This window comes from Petaurus breviceps, unplaced genomic scaffold, assembly GCF_028583685.1.
Source record: "Petaurus breviceps papuanus isolate PSGF00001 unplaced genomic scaffold, PetGlider_PUasm1.0 90804, whole genome shotgun sequence".
Lineage (NCBI taxonomy): Eukaryota > Metazoa > Chordata > Mammalia > Diprotodontia > Petauridae > Petaurus > Petaurus breviceps.
The window spans coordinates 8225370-8244557 of NW_027187348.1; the positions used below are offsets into that span (position 1 = coordinate 8225370).

Below are 19188 nucleotides of genomic sequence, written 5' to 3' on the forward strand. Positions count from 1 at the left end.
CCAATGCAGTATTGTAGGAAGGAACCTTTGGCTGTGATGCTTCCCACACACAGGTACTGTGACATTGGGCATCCTGTTACTATCTCATAGGGGCTGAGATTATGGCAACCAAATGGTCTAGACTTAAGGCTTAACAGGGCTAAAGGAAGGGCTTTGGGCCAGGGGATACTTAGCTCATCAGAGAATTTAGGAAGGGAGGTTTTTAAGTATAGCATTAACTCTCAACCATTCCTAATGACTGGGGGCTATAGGCACTGTGGAGGCTGAGGAATTGGCTAGGATGAAAGTGGCCTAGCTCTTGTGAAATGGGTACTTCTGTCACTATGTATCTCTTTGGGAATTCCCCATAATGGAATGATTTTTCTGAAAGGATTTTTGCTACCCCAGAGGCTGTGTCAATATGACAGGGGAACACCCCCTGGGAAAACATACAGACCATAACCAAAGCATATTTATATCCCAAGAGAAGGTGGCAAGTGAATAAAGTTGGATGTGCCAGGTTTCAAAGGGTGCAGGCTGCAGAGGCTTGAATGAGTTGTTCTTGGGGCAGATGGAGCACATCTCATAGGCGGTGGCAGCAGCTCTGTGAAAACTCCCAACCATAGTTTTGAGCTAGCTCTACCAGCTTGTCATGTTCCCAATGGCTGAATGAATGAAAGCTTTCCATCAAGGAGAGGGAGTACTTTAAGTCCATTTGGGCTGACCCATAGTCCTGTAGTCTTATCAGATTTACATCCCTCCTGTGGAAGCTTTTCTTGCTTTGTTATTATAAGCATTCTTTTCTGGGCAGTGGCTGTCTCTTCTCTAGTAGGGCTAAGAATCTTAGGCAGGCCTTCAGGGTGAGATGAAAATGCTAAGGCTGTGCTTATGGGGCAAAGTGAAAGTTCCATAGGGACCTGTAGTATAGGAGCCAATCAGGAGTTTGAGGAGTTAATGGTGGTTTTCACTGCTTGGTCAGCCAAGTCATTCCACAGGCATGAATGCTGTTGTCTAGAATTTTAATTACTGCTACAGCTTGGAAGAGTCTATTAGATTGGAAACCTCTCTCTGATTTTTAGTGGGCTGTCCTGAGGAGATGAAGAAACCTTCATGTTTCCATAGCATCCCAAAGTCATTTGCCGAAGTCTCATAGATGATAGATAGATGGCAGGATTGAATGTGCTGCTTACACCAAAGACATTCCCTCCTTTCTCAGAGGTGAGTAAATTAGTTTGGAGAGCTAACTGTGATGAGGGATGGCTCCCAATAGGTTCAGCAGGAACTCTGATCTTATCTTAAGACCAGAAAACCTGAGATTCAGTCTTGAAAGAATTCAGTAGCCTCAAGCCAAATTGGAATCAGAGGTGGGAAAGTTTATTATACACCTTACAGCAGGCAAGGATCCTTAGGGGACCTGCAACCTTAAAGGGGTAGAATTAAGATTTATATAGAATCAACCATAGTAGAACCTGTGCCAATTATGCTAACTAGGTGATTAAGGGTGGGATTAGGAAGGAGTTAAGGTGGAGTCAGTGTTTAAAGGGACATGCATTTTTAATGTAACTTCACGGGCATATTGCCCATGATTCACTGGGAAAAAGCCCAAGGGGGGGCTACCTGGAGGTGTGGTTTTAGGCTTGAAACATCACAAAGTCATCAAACTGTCAAGGGCTGATGGAGAAGTGCCCAGTCTGCCACCCATCAGTGTCATGTTTGACATGATTGATGTCTGGAAACCAAGGCTCTTAAGGAGTTAACCCAGAGATAGGATCCTGAAGGATTCATTGAGGCAGCCAAGGAGTCAACCTAGAGATAGGGTACTGAAGGATTCATGGGGACAGCGGGACACTATACAAGGGGGAGATAATATAGTTGCCTAAGTTGGAATGTTTATAGATACTTTAGTGAAGGATTCATAAGAATAGTTTGTTATTGTTCCAAGCTGAGATGGTTGTTGCTGGGCAGAGTTATTGCTCTGATGGGGGGAGGGGGAAGGGGTGGAGTGTGATTTTACAAACTGGTTTTAAAAATTGATGTCACAAATATAGATCCCAATCACCCCATCATTACTGATGTTACAAATTGGTATTACAAATTGATTTTACAAACAGATCCCAAGCACCCCATCAACTGTACAACATTAGGTCGGGCATTGATAACTGACCCAACATTGATAGCTCCTAAAGTCCACAAGCTGGAGGGAATTTGGTTAAAGAACTAGATGGTTGGAAGCAGTTAAAGAAGGTGTTGGGGATAAAGGACCAAAGGAATTGATCCCTCCTGGGTCAAATACCAATAGTGGCCTTTCCTAGCAAGTGGCCAGGGGCTTCAGGGAGGACAAAAGGATGAAAAGCTCTGATCTCTCCAACAAAAAGGGAAAGTATGACTCGGAGATAAAGGCTACAATGGTCTTATTAGCAATCCCCACAACTGAGATGCACTATTGATGCTGAGGGAGTAGAGTTGGGAAGATACAGAGGTTTAAAACTGCTCCAGCAGGAATCATGGGGATTATGGGCATCAAATATATATATATCCTCCTTTTGCCCCCTGTCCTGCCAGCCCTCTCCGGAGCCTAGTCATGCTGAGTGATCAGGATTGCAGGAAGCATCTCTCAATGCTTTCCGGGTGCTTTCTGGCACCAATACCTAGTCTTGCCTTTTCCAATTGGGACTACCATGAGTTCATACAGGTCCAGATACCTGGGTCTGTATGAACACAGGGTGAGTTGGAACTGCTCAGCAAAGTCTATGGGATCCTCCCTGGGGCTGGGACACTCCTTGGCAATAGCCTGGAGTTCTCTGAGCTGCCAGGGCTTGAAACCACAGGTCTTGATCAAGCTACTCTCCTCAGGGTTTTTTTTCTGTGAGAACTTGGGATTTCACTTTGAAAAGGAATATAGAAACTGGGGACCTGATGGAGTCTTTTGGTAAAGGTGGGTATACTTTAGGTAGTTGGGTAGTTTGGGGATTGTTAAAGAGAAGGTTTTTCAAATGATTTAATCCTTTCTTTCATTGCTTCTAATTCAGACCAATGCTTTCTTTCCCTTGCCTCTGAGTATCATTTATTATAACTGTCCCACTCAAGAGGCTGAGTTTCCTTATTCAATCGGTTTCTGCCTTAAATGCTCTCATCTGGTCTTATCAAAGCTGCCCCAATGAGACCAGCAAAGTTTAGGGTCATCACTAGTCAAATCCAATCCTGGCAAGATGAGGAGCAGTCAAAGCCATATTTCTTGTACATTTGAAAGGCACATATTCATTCTGAGGTTTTGCTAATAGGAACTGCTGTATCTTTCCATGTCTTAACCACACATCTGTCCCATTTTAAAGGTTACACTCAAAGATAACACCACTTAACACACAAATGTATGTTGTATGTGTATACAATGTATGTGTATACACATATACTATAAGGGGATATAACAACACAAATACACAAAATACAAGTACAATTACAAGTATTCTGCACTGTGCTAACAATTCATTTGAATTATAGAAGTAAACATTCCATAATTCTAATCAAGCATGCAATTAAAAAGTTAATTTCAACCATTTTAACTGTATACAAAACCAACCTCAAAAATTACTCACACACAAAAAAATTTATCTCATGCAGAAATGAAGCCCCAAAGTCCAAGACTGCATTTCTAAAAGAAGAGAAAAACTGTAGACGATAGCTGACCCTGCATTATGAGGGAAAAGACATACAAAACCAAATTCATGTGCCAAAAAACAAACAGTGGAGGCCTTAGCAAAGTGATCTGGATCAAGAAATGGGGCCCTGGAGCATTCCTCACAATAAAAAGCCAGACTTGATCAGAGGCTAGGCCCATAATGGAGGGAGATTCAGGAGCATTGAACTTGTCAGCCAAATGAGCTGGGACTTCAAAAAAAAAAAAAATCCAGTGGCCCCTGTCCCTTCTCCCCGTACTGAAGAGCTCAAGGCTTCACTCTACATCCACCCCTTACAAACTTCTGACACCATTTAATGTTAACAGATTTTTTACTAAGCCAGGCTCTAACCTGAGAATGTTCAGAGCCTCACAACACAGGCCTAGAGAAGGGAGTACCAGTAATCAAGTAGTTTAATTAATTTTTGAGTTTAGAGTAATCAATTTAAGCTTCATTGTGAGCTCTTAACTCCGAAGCCATAAAGGCAGCTCTTGAAAAAACTGAATTATTAGTATATTCATTACACATCATATCAATTAATATGAAAATTATAAATTCCTTTCTCAGAGTCCATACATTTATTTTACTTTGTCCAAAGGTATTTAAACATATACCATTGAAAGCTCATCAATGCTGGCTAACCCTCTGCCAGTCTCAGATTCGATCTTCTTCCGAGGCAGCCTATGAACTGATGGTCAGTTTAAATGTATACCTGCCCTCCTACTCCCAAGTTTGTATTGAACTCAGTCAATTGCTGGTACTTAGCCATTCTTAGCTGAGCAAAATCAAATGTATCACCAGAGCAAAAGCAAACACATTTTATGAGTATCAAGCACAAGGATTTGGAGTTTTAAACAGGTGACCAGGGTTGTTCATACTCTGACCCTTAATGCAATTTCACAACATGCTGATTAGATAAAAATAGGCTCTGAAGTTCCCCAGTGAACCTATCCTACATCCAGAAGCTATCGTAAATTTTTGGTGGGGGTGGGGTCGGGGGAGAAGTCATCATTCTGGTATGTTTTGGAGAAAAGGAATTGGACTATACATGAATGTATTGACAGGCACTGAAAATAAGGATACTAGATTTTTTTTTCTTTTTTTTTAACTTTTTTTTTTTCTCCAGAAGAGTAGAGACTGGATCAGAGGTTATGTAAAAATCACTTTATGAACTTAGGTCTGCTCATAAGCCTTGTGACAAAGATGCCTCTGACTCAACCACCTGAACTCTCTGACCTACCTTTAGGACGTAATCCATTCTCTGAAATGTGTATTTTCTCATAAATCTGGCCTCAGCCAGCTCTCAATCTACAAGCAATTGCCTTTTAAAATAATGTTAGATAGACATGGATATGTACGTATATGTATATTATCATCTTGAAAGGATTCTATCAGATTAGAAAAAATGGGGACCTATATATTTTCATATACTACTGTGTTATCTCTAAATCAAAAGAGAAACTCAATTTTTCTTGAACCTTTTCTACTTATATAATTGCCTTATTTGCACATGATACAGCTTTATTTGCAAATGAAAATAAACAAGTACTCTTGTTTTATACATTGTGTGAAGTTCATGCCAATCTACCTCAAAATCCTATTGTGAATACCTCAGAGTACATCTCTGAAAAGCATAGACTGGGGGGAAGGAGAAAGACATTTATCTGATACAGATTCTCTCACTATTTCATTTTTTTACATTTCTCTTAAAAATCATTCTTGTGGGACTAAGATCACATATTCCTAGATTTCATGCTTCTTTTAGTCAAGCATATAGTCAATACATTCTTTTTAAAAAATGTACTTTAGGGGCGGCTAGGTGGCGCAGTGAATAGAACAGTGGCCCTGGAGTTAGGAGGACCTGAGTTCAAATCCAGCCTCAGACACTTGACACACTTACTAGCTGTGTGACCTTGGGCAAGTCACTTAACCCAAATTGCCCTCCAAAAAGCAAAAAAAAAAACAAAACACCAAAACAAAAAAAAATGTACTCAAGGGCAGAAAAATATGAAAATCTATACTACATCCATTGATATGTGGGGAAGATCTTTATAGCTTTTCATGTCATCCATTCCACTTTTAGATAGTTCTAATTGTTAGTAAATTTTTGTTGATATCAAGCTTAAATTTGCCTCTTTATTCCTTCCAACCATTTTTTTAGTTCAATTTAACAAGCATTAAGCACCATAGACATCTGGGTGACAAAGTGGATAGAGTGCTTGCTTTGGAATCTGATGGACCTGAATTCAAATCTGGTTTCATACACTGGTATGTGATCCTGATCAAGCCACTTAACCTTTGTCAGCCTCATTTTCCTCTATTGTAAAATAGGTTTGTGAAGATCAAAGGAGATAATATTTGTAAAGCACTTAGCATAGTAGGTACCATATAAATGCTAGATAATACTAGATATTATAATTCTTTTAATTATTATTTTTACTCATTGTGTAAAGTACTAGGAACTGAGGCACAAAACAAAAAAGAAACAGTTCTTCCTTCAAGGAACTTGAAACAACATAAACACATAAGGAAAAATGAGGACAAAGTAATTTTGGGAGGAGAGGTGGGGCATTAATAGCTGATGGAATCATGAAAGGACTTGTGTAGAACTTGCAACTTCAGTTGAGCCTTGAAATAAGTAAGAGAATAAAGGTAGAAATCCTGTGAAGAGGTAATAACACACTTGAAAAAAAAGTAGATTGCTCTTGCTGTAATACACAAGTCTTAATCCCCTTCTCTGGCATGTTATAGAGAGGATAGTTTTTCACAGAAGAGTTAGACTAAATGACCTCTAAAATTTATTTCAGTTCTGAAATTCTGTGACTTTGCAAATTCCTTCTAGATTCTAAACTACATAAGAGGCTATGTTTAATATAAATTTTCAATCATCTGTTAGTGTCTAGCATGGGGCAACTAAGTGGTATAGTGGATAGTGGATAGAGTCCTGGGTCTGGAATCGGTAAGAATCCTCTTCAAATCTGGCCTCAGACACTTACTAGATGTGAGACCCTAGGCAAATCATTTAACCCTGTTTGCTTCCAGTTCCTCATCTGTAAAATGAGTTGGAGGAGGAAATTGCAAACCACTGTAGTATCTCTGGCAAGAAAACCCCTAATGGAGTCACAAAGAGTTGAATATGACTGAAAAATGACTGAAATTAACGTGTGCTCTGCACAGAGTAAGAGTTTGATAAATATTTATATAGTTAAATTATCCAGTGTCTAGCATAGCATCTTGTACAAATTAAGCAGCTGAAAGCTTATTGACAAAAAATTGCTATGATGAGAATAGAAGGGCCTAGAAAATGCTTCAGCCAACAAACATCTGATCTTGCAGAAACATAGAGATTTGTCAGCTAAGTGTCACAACACCTTGTTAGAAATTTATTTATAAAAAACGTTATAATAGTAAAAAAATTATGAATAGTTTTACCTCTCAAAAGAATGGAGAGATAAATGACATTTCAAAAATTCTAGCAAAAGGCTTAAAGTAGTCATCCTGAGGGAATTTAAGAATAAAAGTGGTGAAAACAGGTGAAAAATAAGAAAGATCCATGTATAATTTTTTTTTTTTTAAGCAATCGGGGTTAAGTAACTTGCTCAAGGTTACACAGCCAGTTATTTCTGGGTGTGGTGCTGAGTGTCTGAGCCCAGGATTCGATCTCCAGGTCGTCCCAACACTGGAGCCGGTGCTCTTACTCGCTGTGCTACCTGGCCGCCCCTCATGTATAATTTTTATAACATACTCTTCGTCATCAGTGACAGTGGAACGAGACCATTTCTACTATAGTTTCATAGTTCTGGATGTGCTGTATGAGGAAGTGGAAATGACATTGAAAAAAATCAGGAGAACAGCTGGAATAAATCAAGTATATATATATATATAAAGAAAGTTGATTAATTCTTTTTCATGTCTACAGAATATGAGAATAATATACCCATGTTATCAAGATGCTCTCATTGAAGGTTAAAGAACAGACTTTCACCTATATGAGAGGAATTTAGATTTAGAGGGAGAAGGAACTGTTTACCATGTAGTCCAATATCTTCATTTCACAGATAAGGAAACTAAAGATCAAAGATAATTTTAAAAATGTACAATATAGTAAAATATTTCCTGAGAGGCTCTCTTCCAGTATATGTTAATATTGTACAAGGTTGAGAAAGGTGTAACAACAAAAATAATTTTTGAGCAACCTTTTGTTAATATCAAATGAAGTATAAAACAATGAGACATATATGCCTATCAATGGTATTTGCCATTATCATCTTCTGCAACCAATACAGAGTCTAAATGGAAGACCTGTGGACTAGGGGAAGTATCTCCTTAGGTCAAGTCAAAAATCATTAAGTACCTTCTATGTTTCAGGTACTGTGCTAAACACTTGTGATAAAAAGCAAAGCAAAAAACAAAGAGTCCCTGCCTTCAAGGAGCTCATAATCGATGGGGGAGAACACATGCATATGACTATGTAAAAATAAGATGCATATAGGACAAGTTGGAAATAGTAGAGAAAAGACAGTTCTTAAAGGGAAATGGGAAAGACTTCTTTTCAGAATAAGAGAGAGAGAAAGAGAGAGAGGGAGACAAACAGACAGACAGAGAATATGATGATAATATAAAAGGGAGGGTAAAAAACATAGTATCTGAAGGTGAAAATGTCAATATCAACTGGGTATCAAGGAAAATTTATAGAGGAAATAGTATTTGATTTAGGTTTTAAAGGATATACAAGAAGCCAACAGGCAGTGGTGGTGGGAGGAGATAGCACAAAGACATTACAGGTTCTAGAGAACAGCATTCAACCTCTACTACAGAGAGGGATACTCTGATGGCCTGGCTGTCTTGTTCAAATGCCAAACATATGTTTGCCTAAAAGACTATTTTATGGAGAATGCACACAAGGGAAGCACTCATGCAAAGGTCAGAAGAAGCTATACACGGACACTCTCAAGCTCTCTCTAAAGAACTCTGGGATCTATTGGAAGACATGGGAGGAGACATTTGTACAGGACCACCCAACATGATGTATCTCCATTAAAGAAGGTGGTGTGCTCTGTAAGTGAAGCAGAATTACATTAGCTCAAAAGAAATTTGAGATGTGTAAATTTAGAGACATCTCCACTCCATATTTGTGTCTGATCTGTGATAGAACCTTCCTAGCTTATACTGGTCTGATCAGCCACAGTCTGCACTCAACCTCAACATAATGCAGTCATTTTGGTCCTCTTCAAGCACAAAGGACAACAATCATGTACCCAAAGAACTGTGTGAGCAAAGGCATGGAGGCTGGAATGTGCAGTATTATGTGTAGGGCCTGACAAGTATTTCAGTTTAGCTAGACCACAATACATGGACTACAATAGTATGAGATAGGTCAGGAAATATTGAGTGGTTTCAATGTCAGACTAAGGAATCTGAACCTTACTTAGTGGGCAAGGGGGAGCCAGTGCCAAATTTTGAGATTCTACATAAGGAACATTAATCCACCTCCTTGGAATTTCTATCTCCCAACTGACCAGTGTCAATTGATGCAATGCATTACATATATGCCCACATGTATATGTACATATATATGAAAACCTAGTAGGATGAAAATTTTTATTTCAAAGCAAAATGATAATATCTTTTCATAATTATGAAAAGATAGCAGAAAAAATATCAGATATATTTCCTTATAATCATTTATTTAGCAATTGCATTTTGCACTTTTTTTGTTACGCATTATTTGCTGCAAGCGTGTTGTTTTGTTTGTTTATAAATGAAGTAAGTATACATTGGTGGTCCTGTTACGGCACTATGTAATATTGCATACTTTGACTGGAGGAGCATCTGTATCTTCAATCGTGGTTGCTGTAGCTTTCAGTTTGCCACTTGAACAATCTCTTGTAAACTCCTCACTCACCTTTTGGATGTATTCTTGATGGATAATGTTTAAATGACATACTTTTAAATATATTACCTAGCTATTGAGGAAGGCCATGTCTAGAACCCTGTAGAAAACATGAATAGAAAATAACACTTGTTCCTCTTTCACATCTTGTCTTTTAGTCAAGAACATCTACCTTATGCTTGTAAAATGGGACGGTATTTAACCTTTGCTTTGGGTTGCTCTGCTAGTCTCTGAATATCTAGGTGGAAGGGGCCCATCATAGTTACAGATTTGGATTTCTTACACTGGCATGAAGTCAGTGTTACAGTGGGTTTCCCTGTTTTGAAAGTAGAGTTTCATTCAGTGGCCTATGTGTCTTCATTACTTCTGAGAGTTCTGTACAGTTCTGACAAATAGTCCCAACTATGCCTCACCTTTGCTTTTCAAGTCTCAAGGAAAGATCAAGGGATGTAAAATAATTGCAACAGATTACATTGTAGCTGTTGTTGAACAATGCTTTCATGAACCTCAACACTCTATCTGTGTACTAGTCTTATTGCTTCTAGTATCATCTTTTACTAAGTAAGGGGATCCATTGAATGAATATTTGTTTTCAATGTTCACTGTCAAGCAAAATTTAAGGACATTTTTTCTGGTTTGTTGGAAATATATTTAAAAACTATATAGTATGCCTATATAGGCAGTAATTGCTCATTGACCATTCATTATATATATAGTAAGAATAATTGCATTCTGACAATTTTCAATAAAGTTTCCAGAGCAATGATGCTAGACAAAACTTGTGTTGAGATAGTTTATACTTCCTTTCAGTTTTCAGGGCAAACTATATCTAGGAATCCCTTTCATGACATAGTTTTATTGAACTAAAACTCCCTTAGGAGCTGGTCCACATATTTTTATGAGTAGGTTTCTTCTACTGATGACACCACAAGTGACAATAAGACCAATGAAGTTTTCTAATTCATCTAATGTAATAGGCCAGTTAGTATTGCCTGTTATTCATTGACCCTCAGCATTTGTACATTTCTGAATATTTCTAAGTGTTGGCTCACTAATTAAAATTTAAAAAGAAGAAACAGGACTTTTCTCAATGACAGTTTGTAGAATATGTAGTAGATATTACTAAAGTAACATTTACCTGTTGCTAGCATCCTTGTTAGTTATTTACTTGGTTGAAATCTTTGGGTTTTTCTACTCAACACTTCGTTACTTTTCTATATCTTTGTTATCAATGTTCCTTAGCATTCTAAAGACTTTTGTACTGCTTGAGAAGTAGTACCATTGCCAAGAGCAACCATCTTTACCTTTCAAACACTGTGACTCTTCATCTCTTTTATTGTGAGTTGGGGTCAGAGAAGGACCACTTTGCTCATTACCTTTTTAGATTGTCATCTGTAGAAGGAACTTCACTGATGGGCTTATTGTTGCTAGAATCAGATAAGAAATACTTTTTCTTGCCTCACTCATTTCAATTGTGGCATTTACATCATGAAATTCACTCTCTGAAAATTCACGATTGGGATGAATTGAGTAGGATGTGTTTTATTATTTCTAAAATATATTCAGCAGAGTTCCACAGATATTTTATCAGTAAGTATGCTAGCAGAGCTAGATTATTTTAAAAACCAAACTACAAATTCTGAAGCTCTGAAAAACCAAGAAAATGAATAAATGAGTAAGATGCTGGAAACTATATACAAAGATGAAATTTTATTTTTTCCTATAAATACATTACTCATAAGATTTTATCAACATTTGGTAAATTCTACTATTATAGTTTTAAAAAATGACACACTTAGAAATAAGTGTAGGAGCATGTCATATTTACAACAGAAGTATATTTGAATGTGTGTGTGTAGATGATAGATAGATAGATAGATAGATAGATAGATGATAGATAGATAGATAGATAGATAGATAGATAGATAGATAGATAGATAGATAGATGCATCTAGTCTATATAGGTAGAACCACATGTTTTATTTCATTATTTGAAAAGTCTTTAGAATGCTAAGGAACATTGAAAACAAAGATATAGAAAAGTAATGAAGTATTGAGTAGAAAAACTCAAAGACTCAAACCAAATAAATAATAACTAAAGGCAGTTTAAAGTATCTATTTTTCCCCATTATTTGAAATGCCTGGTCCTTCTAGTTTTAGATTTGACTTAAATTCACTTCTTCATTGCTCTGGTTCACATATATCTGTTCTTTTTCTGGGATGTTATAACACGTTTTGTATGTATCATTCATTTTTGATATTGTGTCTATCTCGGAGCCTTTCATATTGGGACATGTATATCTGGCCTTTCTGATAAGGTTGTAAACTTATTGCTGTAGCTCCTATAGTATTGAGCAGTGCTATGTATGTATTGTAAACACACATTTATTGAATTAAAATTGTTGTAATAGCTATTTTCACTTGTCTTTTCAAATTACATTATAAATGCGTTAAGTAACTTCTTTTCTGCAAATCATGGAATTACTTTTGTCTTTAAAAAGAGGCATTGATTATAAATATTACTTGAAAGAAAAGTCATGATATGGAAGGTGTACCAACATGAATATAATGAAGCAAGTGTTTTGTGAATGCTATTACTTTTTCCCATAATTTGCTACTTGGGGAACAACCATTCTGGAATAATGTATGCCACTTTACTTTTTTATCTTGCCACTAATGTGTTATGGAATTTAGATGAGTCACTTAATATTACCACATTTGAATTTTCCATCACTAAAAATTAGAATGACAACAGAGCCTATTCTCTACCTCATAAGAATATTTGTTTTTAAATTTTAAAAATCTGTAAGGTGTTTAGATCATTTTAAAACAGGTAGTCTCCAATTTTAAAATGTCTGACTCTATAATTTCCCACAAATGGAATAGGTGCTGAAGGTGGTTATCTCTTTAATCCTAGTTAATTCCACAGAGTAAGGTACTGATTGACCTTAAGAGTAACCTTTTCCACTCTAATTGCTTTTAATCATTCCCAACCACTTTATTTTGTATTTTATTTTTCCCCAGTTACATGTAAAAACAATTTTTAACATTCACCTAGCCACTTAAACATTTTTTTTCATTTAATTATGTAGTTTGAGCATTTTTGGTTTTGATTTGTTTTGTTAATTCTATAATTGGTTTTATATGAGAAAAATTACTGAAAAATGCTGTAGGGGGAAGAAAATTTTAAAAAGTTACTTTCAACTGTCCAAATGATCAATTTACTGATATCTAGTATTTTCAGACCCCATCCCCATTCCTCTTCCCTGTGAAGGGAGTCCCTGCAAGTGATGGAATTGTTTTAGGATTTGACACTGCCTGAGCCAAGTCTCCTATACTTCTGGATAGCAGTGCTCATACCCTTGGGGGCAGCTAGGTGGCGCAGTGGAGAGTGCTGAGACTGAAGTTAGGAAGACTCATCTTCCTGAGTTCAAATCTGACCTCCTACACTAACTAGTTGTGTGATCCTGGACAAGTCACTTAACCCTGTTTGCCTCAGTTTGTTCATCTTTAAAATGAACTAGAAAAGCAAATGACAAGCCACTCCAGTACTTTGCTAAGAAAGCCTCAAATAGGCTTCCAAAAAATTGGACACCATTGAAGCAATTGAAAGTCCTCTATCCACTGTGCCATGTTACTTCTCTTTAAACTACATTATCCAATAAAACAGATGGGTAACCTATATTAAAAAATGATCATTTTGGGGCCAGGGTCATTATATGATAGTTCTGTTGTGAAGGCCCCAAATGGAGTCACAAAGAATCAGACACAACTGATTAAAAGCAACGACTGATAACCTTATGGGATTCTACAGGAATCCCTTCTCCCACTATGTGACTGGGAGAGGGGGACAGTGTAGAAAGGAAATTTGGGATCAGAACATACAATGTTCATCTCAAAAAACAGTGTTATTTCACATGGTAATTATATAGAAATTAAAATAGTCATATTATTTCATTGGTTTATGGGAATTAGAGTTGGAAGGTGTATACATTATCTACTTTTGATGAACCATGATGGTGCTTTGTTATCACCTATTCCTTTTCTAGATGTTCACTAACCATCTCTTCTGTTCATTTGTAGGCCCTATACAACTCTAGGCACCCTCATCCCTATTCATACTCACACTGATGAGTCAGGTTCCCTCATGCAAGGTTTATTTTCCCTTCAGGGTTCTAGAGATATACCTGAAGGATCTGAGTGATGCCACTAGCTCAAGCCCTCATTCTAATGTGTTCTTCCCAATATAATCATCAGTGATTAGACTTCCAGTATTATTCAACTAATTAATAACAAGTAACTTTTACAAAGGCATATTTCTGAAGAATATATAGCAAGAACAGAAGTAATCCCATTTCCTATTCCATCCTGAACACCTAGGGGCACACTCTGTCCTCTATTTCTTCAGTTCCTAGGGATAGTGGTCTTAAAAAGAGTCTCTATAGATATTTGCTCCAATGAGTTCACTTCCAAATGCAGCATAGCATTACTAGGCACATCTGGATTTCAGCTACTGCTGGTTTGGGTCACATAGGTTACTCTTCAAGATGTCTTCTGCCACCTCACACATTAGCTTCTGGGAGAACTGAGAATATAGATCAGCTTTTAAATTTCTGGTGCTCATTATTCTATCCTTTCAGATCTCACAAAATTTTAGCCATATCTAATATACCTTCTCCTTTTAGGTAAAGTCAAAGTCATTTCCGACCCACTAGAGTCATAAGCGACAAGTAGGGCCATCAGCTTATAGACCACATGACAGTAGCCCAGATGGGGAGATAAAGTCCTCAGGCTTTTCTCCTCAGCAAGGGATTTTTGCAGCCCTGGCCTCCTCACTCTAACACAACTTGTCAGGGAAGAGGAAACCTGGCCAGTTAATGCCTTTTGAAGGTATTCTCAGTTCTGGCTTAGTAAGCAGGTTTGCAGGTCTTCTTCACGTGGTTAAAAGGCCTGGAAACCTGTGCTTTCTTTGAACTGGAGATCAAATCCTTCCTGTTACATGTCACCATTCCATTTGGGAAACAGGCTTCTTAGCCTTTTCCATGTATGTTAGTAGCAGTCAGAGTACTACATACTCTAAGGATGGGGTTCCATTTACCAGGTCCCTATTACATATTTATTTTACAAGAAATTATTAAGCAGCTACTATGTATCAGGAACTATGCTAGATTCTGGGGATACAGAGACAAAAATTAAATAGTCTCTCCCTTCATAGAGTTTACATTCTCTTGGGGGTGAAACATGTATACAAGTAAACAAAGCATAGATTCAGATGTTAAATAATCTGTTCTATAATTCTCCCAGGAATGGAAGTCAAGTTTATTGGTCTTGTGGGATGCTATTCATTTCCTTCTTTTGAAAATAGGTTAAATATTTTCCTTTCTCTGGTCCTTTAGTGCCTTGCCCCTTAGCCACAATCTTTCAAACACTGACAATGCTTCAGCAATGATATACACTCTAGTATCTAAGGATGTAGTTCATCTGGGAAAAGGGAAGAGGACAAGTATTTGTTAAGTGCTTATTATGTGCTGGACACTGTACTAAGTACTTTACAAATATCTCATTTGATCCTTAGATCAAACCTGAGAAGGAGGCATTATTATTATCTCCATTTTACAGTTAAGGAAACTAAGACAAACCTTAAGTGACTCACTTAGGGTCACACAGCTAGGAAGAGTCTGAGGCTAAATTCTGGCTTAGAACTCTATCCACTGCACCACCTGTCTGCCTCTGGGCCAGGCTACTTGCATTTATAAAGGGCAACTAGATACTTTCTTACTATCTCTTTGCCTTAATTATCAACTCTCTCTTAGCCTTTTTATTTTGTTTTGTTGTTTTCAGCACAAAGATCATTTTCTTGAACTGTGAAGTCAGAAGCAAACTAAGAACTGTGCATTTCTAACTTTTTTGTTATTGTTGACCTTTCCCAAGCAGTCTTTATCTTTCTCTTTTCCACAGTATAGCCCTAAAAAACATTTGGAGCTTAATATAATTAGTATAGTGTCATCTGCAAACACATGAGTTATATCTCCATGTGTTAGAATCACTTAAAAAAACTCTTCTCGAGTTTATCAAGGTCACCATCCAATACAGTGAAGAAAATTTTGATAAGCACATATGCCTTGTTAAAATGAATGAATGAAAAAGCATTTATGAAGTTCTTACTATGTGCAAAGCACAGTGCTAAGTAATTATAAGTGCTTAATGGTAATAATCACATGGTCACTGGACTGAGTAATCTCTTTGGTTGCATTTATCAGCAATCTTATATAACCTTAAAATCTATATGAGATCCTTAAAGGCACTTGTATACATGTAGACCCAATGACTATCACATTATGACCTGTGCCAAATTTAAGCCCCAAGAATATATCAGCGATAGTACATTTATAATTGAAATTTAGTTTAAAATCTTTGCTTTGCTTTGATATGATTTATGGCAGATAAAAAATTGTTTCATTCTGTGCCATACCAGAGACCTTCTTCTATTTCTTTTCATATTTTCAGGGCACCAATATGTTTCTCAAGCAATCCATATGATCATCTTAAATAGAACCCTGTGCTCTCATTTTTTAAAATCCTAGAAATATTGGGGTGGCTAGGTGGCAAAGTGAATAGAGCACTGGCCCTGGAGTTAGGAGGATATGAGTTCAAATCCGGCCTCAGACACTTGACACTTACTGGTTGGGTGACCAAATTACTTAACCCCAAATTTTCCCCCTCCAAAAAAATAAACAACAAACAAAAAAAAATCCTAGAAATAATTTGGAATACAATGGTGATCAAAAATATACCACTCTCATAGGCAGTGATATTGTAGTGGCATTAAATACTTTAACATAGTTTACCTTTCTTCATTACCACTGGCAATAGTTAAGACTTCTGACTTTTATCTTTCCCAAAATAAATTATTTCAGAACCAGCTCATAAAATTTTTGAGGTCCCGTGATATTGAATCTGCAGAACAATCCCAGGTGAGTTTCATCAATTCAAGTCAATGCCAGGATGAAAATAAGCCAGGCATTATATGGCACATTAAATTTCTGGAGCTTGACTCTTTTCCCTTAATCTCAGTGCAGCAGCAACAAAGTGGTATCCCTCATTCACTGCAATGGGGAAATAACAAAGCAAGAATAAAATTGATGCTGCAGAATGAAGCACATCACCACATTTTCATCCATGACATTATACTATGTGCACCTCCCAGGAGCCAGAAAAGCATAGCCAAGTCTTTCAAAGTGTATCCAGATGTCAGCCAACACTTCAGCAGGGCTTTAATTATTCAAAAAACAAAAAAGAAGCAAGTCCTTAGGTACTTTATAAACAGGTGCCTCATCACAGAAAACAGAAGAGTTGAAAAAACAGATGTGGTATTGTGTCTGCTGCAAGACTAGGGAAGAAAAGTATAATATAGCACCAAGTACTAAGAGGTAGCATAGAAAGTGATATTATCATTAACATGTATAGAACATCATTAACCCACACAAAATAAAAACTTTATTAATTTTAATACTCATTTTACATATGAGAAAATTAAGGACAAATGAGCAAAGGATCTGTCATTCAGTAAGTCAGTGCTAGAACCATTTCTGACATTCAGTTTTGTTTTATATCCTGTCATTCCTCAACATTTTGTAGAATTCTTTGGTAATCTCTTACTATATTTATGAGGTTGGAATTTAAATGGAAACTAATTTATTCATGTTCAGTCAAACAAAAATAAGGGCTGCTGAAAATATGAAACTGGATTTTTGATAATAAATTGGTATTAAAAATACAGATTTGGGCTGTCTGCTTTGCCAGCAGCTCTTCAGCTTTGCCCCTCACCCCCTAAGAATGTATGCCTGCACCAAGTTCATCTCTACCCCTGCCCTTGTGAGGAGCAGCTCTCAGCTGCTGAGTAGACCGCTGTCTGCAGTGGTGCTAAAACGGCCAGAGGTTTGGACAGATGAGAACCTCAGCATTTTGGCAGCATCAAGTCCCTTGACCTCTCTTGTCCCCAGATGTGGATTCCAAACTGGTGCCGTCTCAAGGGACATTGACACAGCAGCCAAGTTTATTGGAGCTGGGGCTGCCACTGTGGGGGTGGCCGGCTCTGGAGCTGGGATTGGGACTGTGTTTGGAAGTCTCATCATTGGTTATGCCAGGAACCCCTCCCTGAAGCAACAGCTTTTTTCTTACGCCATCTTGGGCTTTGCCCTGTCTGAGGCCATGGGGCTCTTTTGCCTAATGGTGGCCTTCCTCATCCTCTTCGTCATGTGATGGAGCCATTTCTATTCCCCCTACGTTTCTGAATGTTCCTCCTCATCCTCCTGGTTCTTCCATGTCTCTTCCAGCCTGTGTTTACCTCCACCTCCATCTTACCAGGTAGCCCTGGGGAAAGCCATGGACTCAGGGTTTGACAGAGGGAAGACAAATACTGTATTAATAAGCTGAAAAAAAAATACATATTTGGGAGTCATTGATAAAAAAGTGATAGTTGAAGTCCTGGAAAAATATGTTTTGTTTTGTTTTTTTAAGCAATTAGGGTTAAGTAACTTGCTCAAGGTTACACGGCCAGTTATTTCTGGGTGTGGTGCTAAGTATCTGAGCCCAGATTCGATCCTGACACTGGGGTCGGTGCTGGTACTCGCTGAGCCACCTGGCCGCCCCAGAATATGTTGTTTCTGAAGCAGTGTAAATAGAGAAGAGAAAACGAAATGCTGAGCCTTGAGAGATACCCATAATTAGCATGAGGGAGAAATGAATGAGACCAAGAAAATCACAAGAATTAAAAGAGAACCAGGATGATAAAGAATCATAGAAGCCAAATCAGAGGGGAATTTTTTTAAAAGAAGTGATTTGACAGCGTCCTGTGTTTCTAAGTGGTCAAGAAGATTGAGTTCTGACAAATAATTTGACTAGAAAGAACTCATTGGTGACCTTTAATACTACAGTTTAAACTGAGTATGAAGTCAGATTGAAAGAAGTCAAGGAGGGAATGAGTAACAAGAAAATAAAGGTATCAGCTATATATCATCTGTTTCAGAAGTTTGGCATTTAAAAGGAGAAAAATAGAATTGTAATGTTAGGTTTTTTATTTTTATTTTTAGATAAAGGACTCCTGAGTTCATCTGAAGGACAGAAGGCAAGGAGGCAGTTGAGGAGGATAATTAAGGGATAAATGCGGAATGGAAGAAGAGAGTAATTGTGAATGCAAAATCTGTCAAGAGTTAAGAAGAAGGGGAATTGAGAATACCGGGAAATAGTTTTGAGAGATACCTTTTCCTATGTGACTGGTAGGAACAAAAGAGTGATATAAAGCTAGGTTATTTGAGGTAGAGATAAGGGAGCAAAATTCAAATGTTTTCTTTCTCTCTCCCTCCTCTACTCTTCTCTTCCCTTCTCTTCCCTTCTCTTCTCTTCTCTTCTCTTCTCTTCTCTTCTCTTCTCTTCTCTTCTCTTCTCTTCTCTTCTCTTCTCTTCTCTTCTCTTCTCTTCTCTTCTCCTCTCCTCTCCTCTCCTCTCCTCTCCTCTCCTCTCCTCTTCTCTTCTCTTCTATCTCTCTCCCCTCCTCCCTTCCTTCCTCCCTCCCTCCCTCTTTCCTTCTTCCTTCCTTCCTTCCTTCCTTCCTTCCTTCCTTCCTTCCTTCCTTCCTTCCTT

General features: G+C 37.6%; 1 protein-coding gene and 1 pseudogene across 9 annotated transcripts in view; both read left to right on the forward strand.

Annotated features, from left to right (window-relative positions):
• The window catches only part of FTCDNL1 (formiminotransferase cyclodeaminase N-terminal like), a 139838-nt gene that overhangs the window by 10530 nt on the left and 110120 nt on the right, over nucleotides 1-19188 (forward strand). For 2 of the 9 annotated variants that reach the window (XM_069070116.1, XM_069070125.1), the window contains exon 3: nucleotides 1059-1197. The exons of the other annotated variants lie outside the window; for them this stretch is intronic. In XM_069070116.1, coding sequence (XP_068926217.1) covers nucleotides 1144-1197 — 54 coding nt within the window. In that variant the 5' untranslated portion in view covers nucleotides 1059-1143. The remainder of the gene's footprint in view (nucleotides 1-1058; nucleotides 1198-19188) is intronic. 9 annotated transcript variants of the gene reach the window in all.
• LOC138147710 (ATP synthase F(0) complex subunit C2, mitochondrial pseudogene) lies at nucleotides 17343-17959 on the forward strand (annotated as a pseudogene).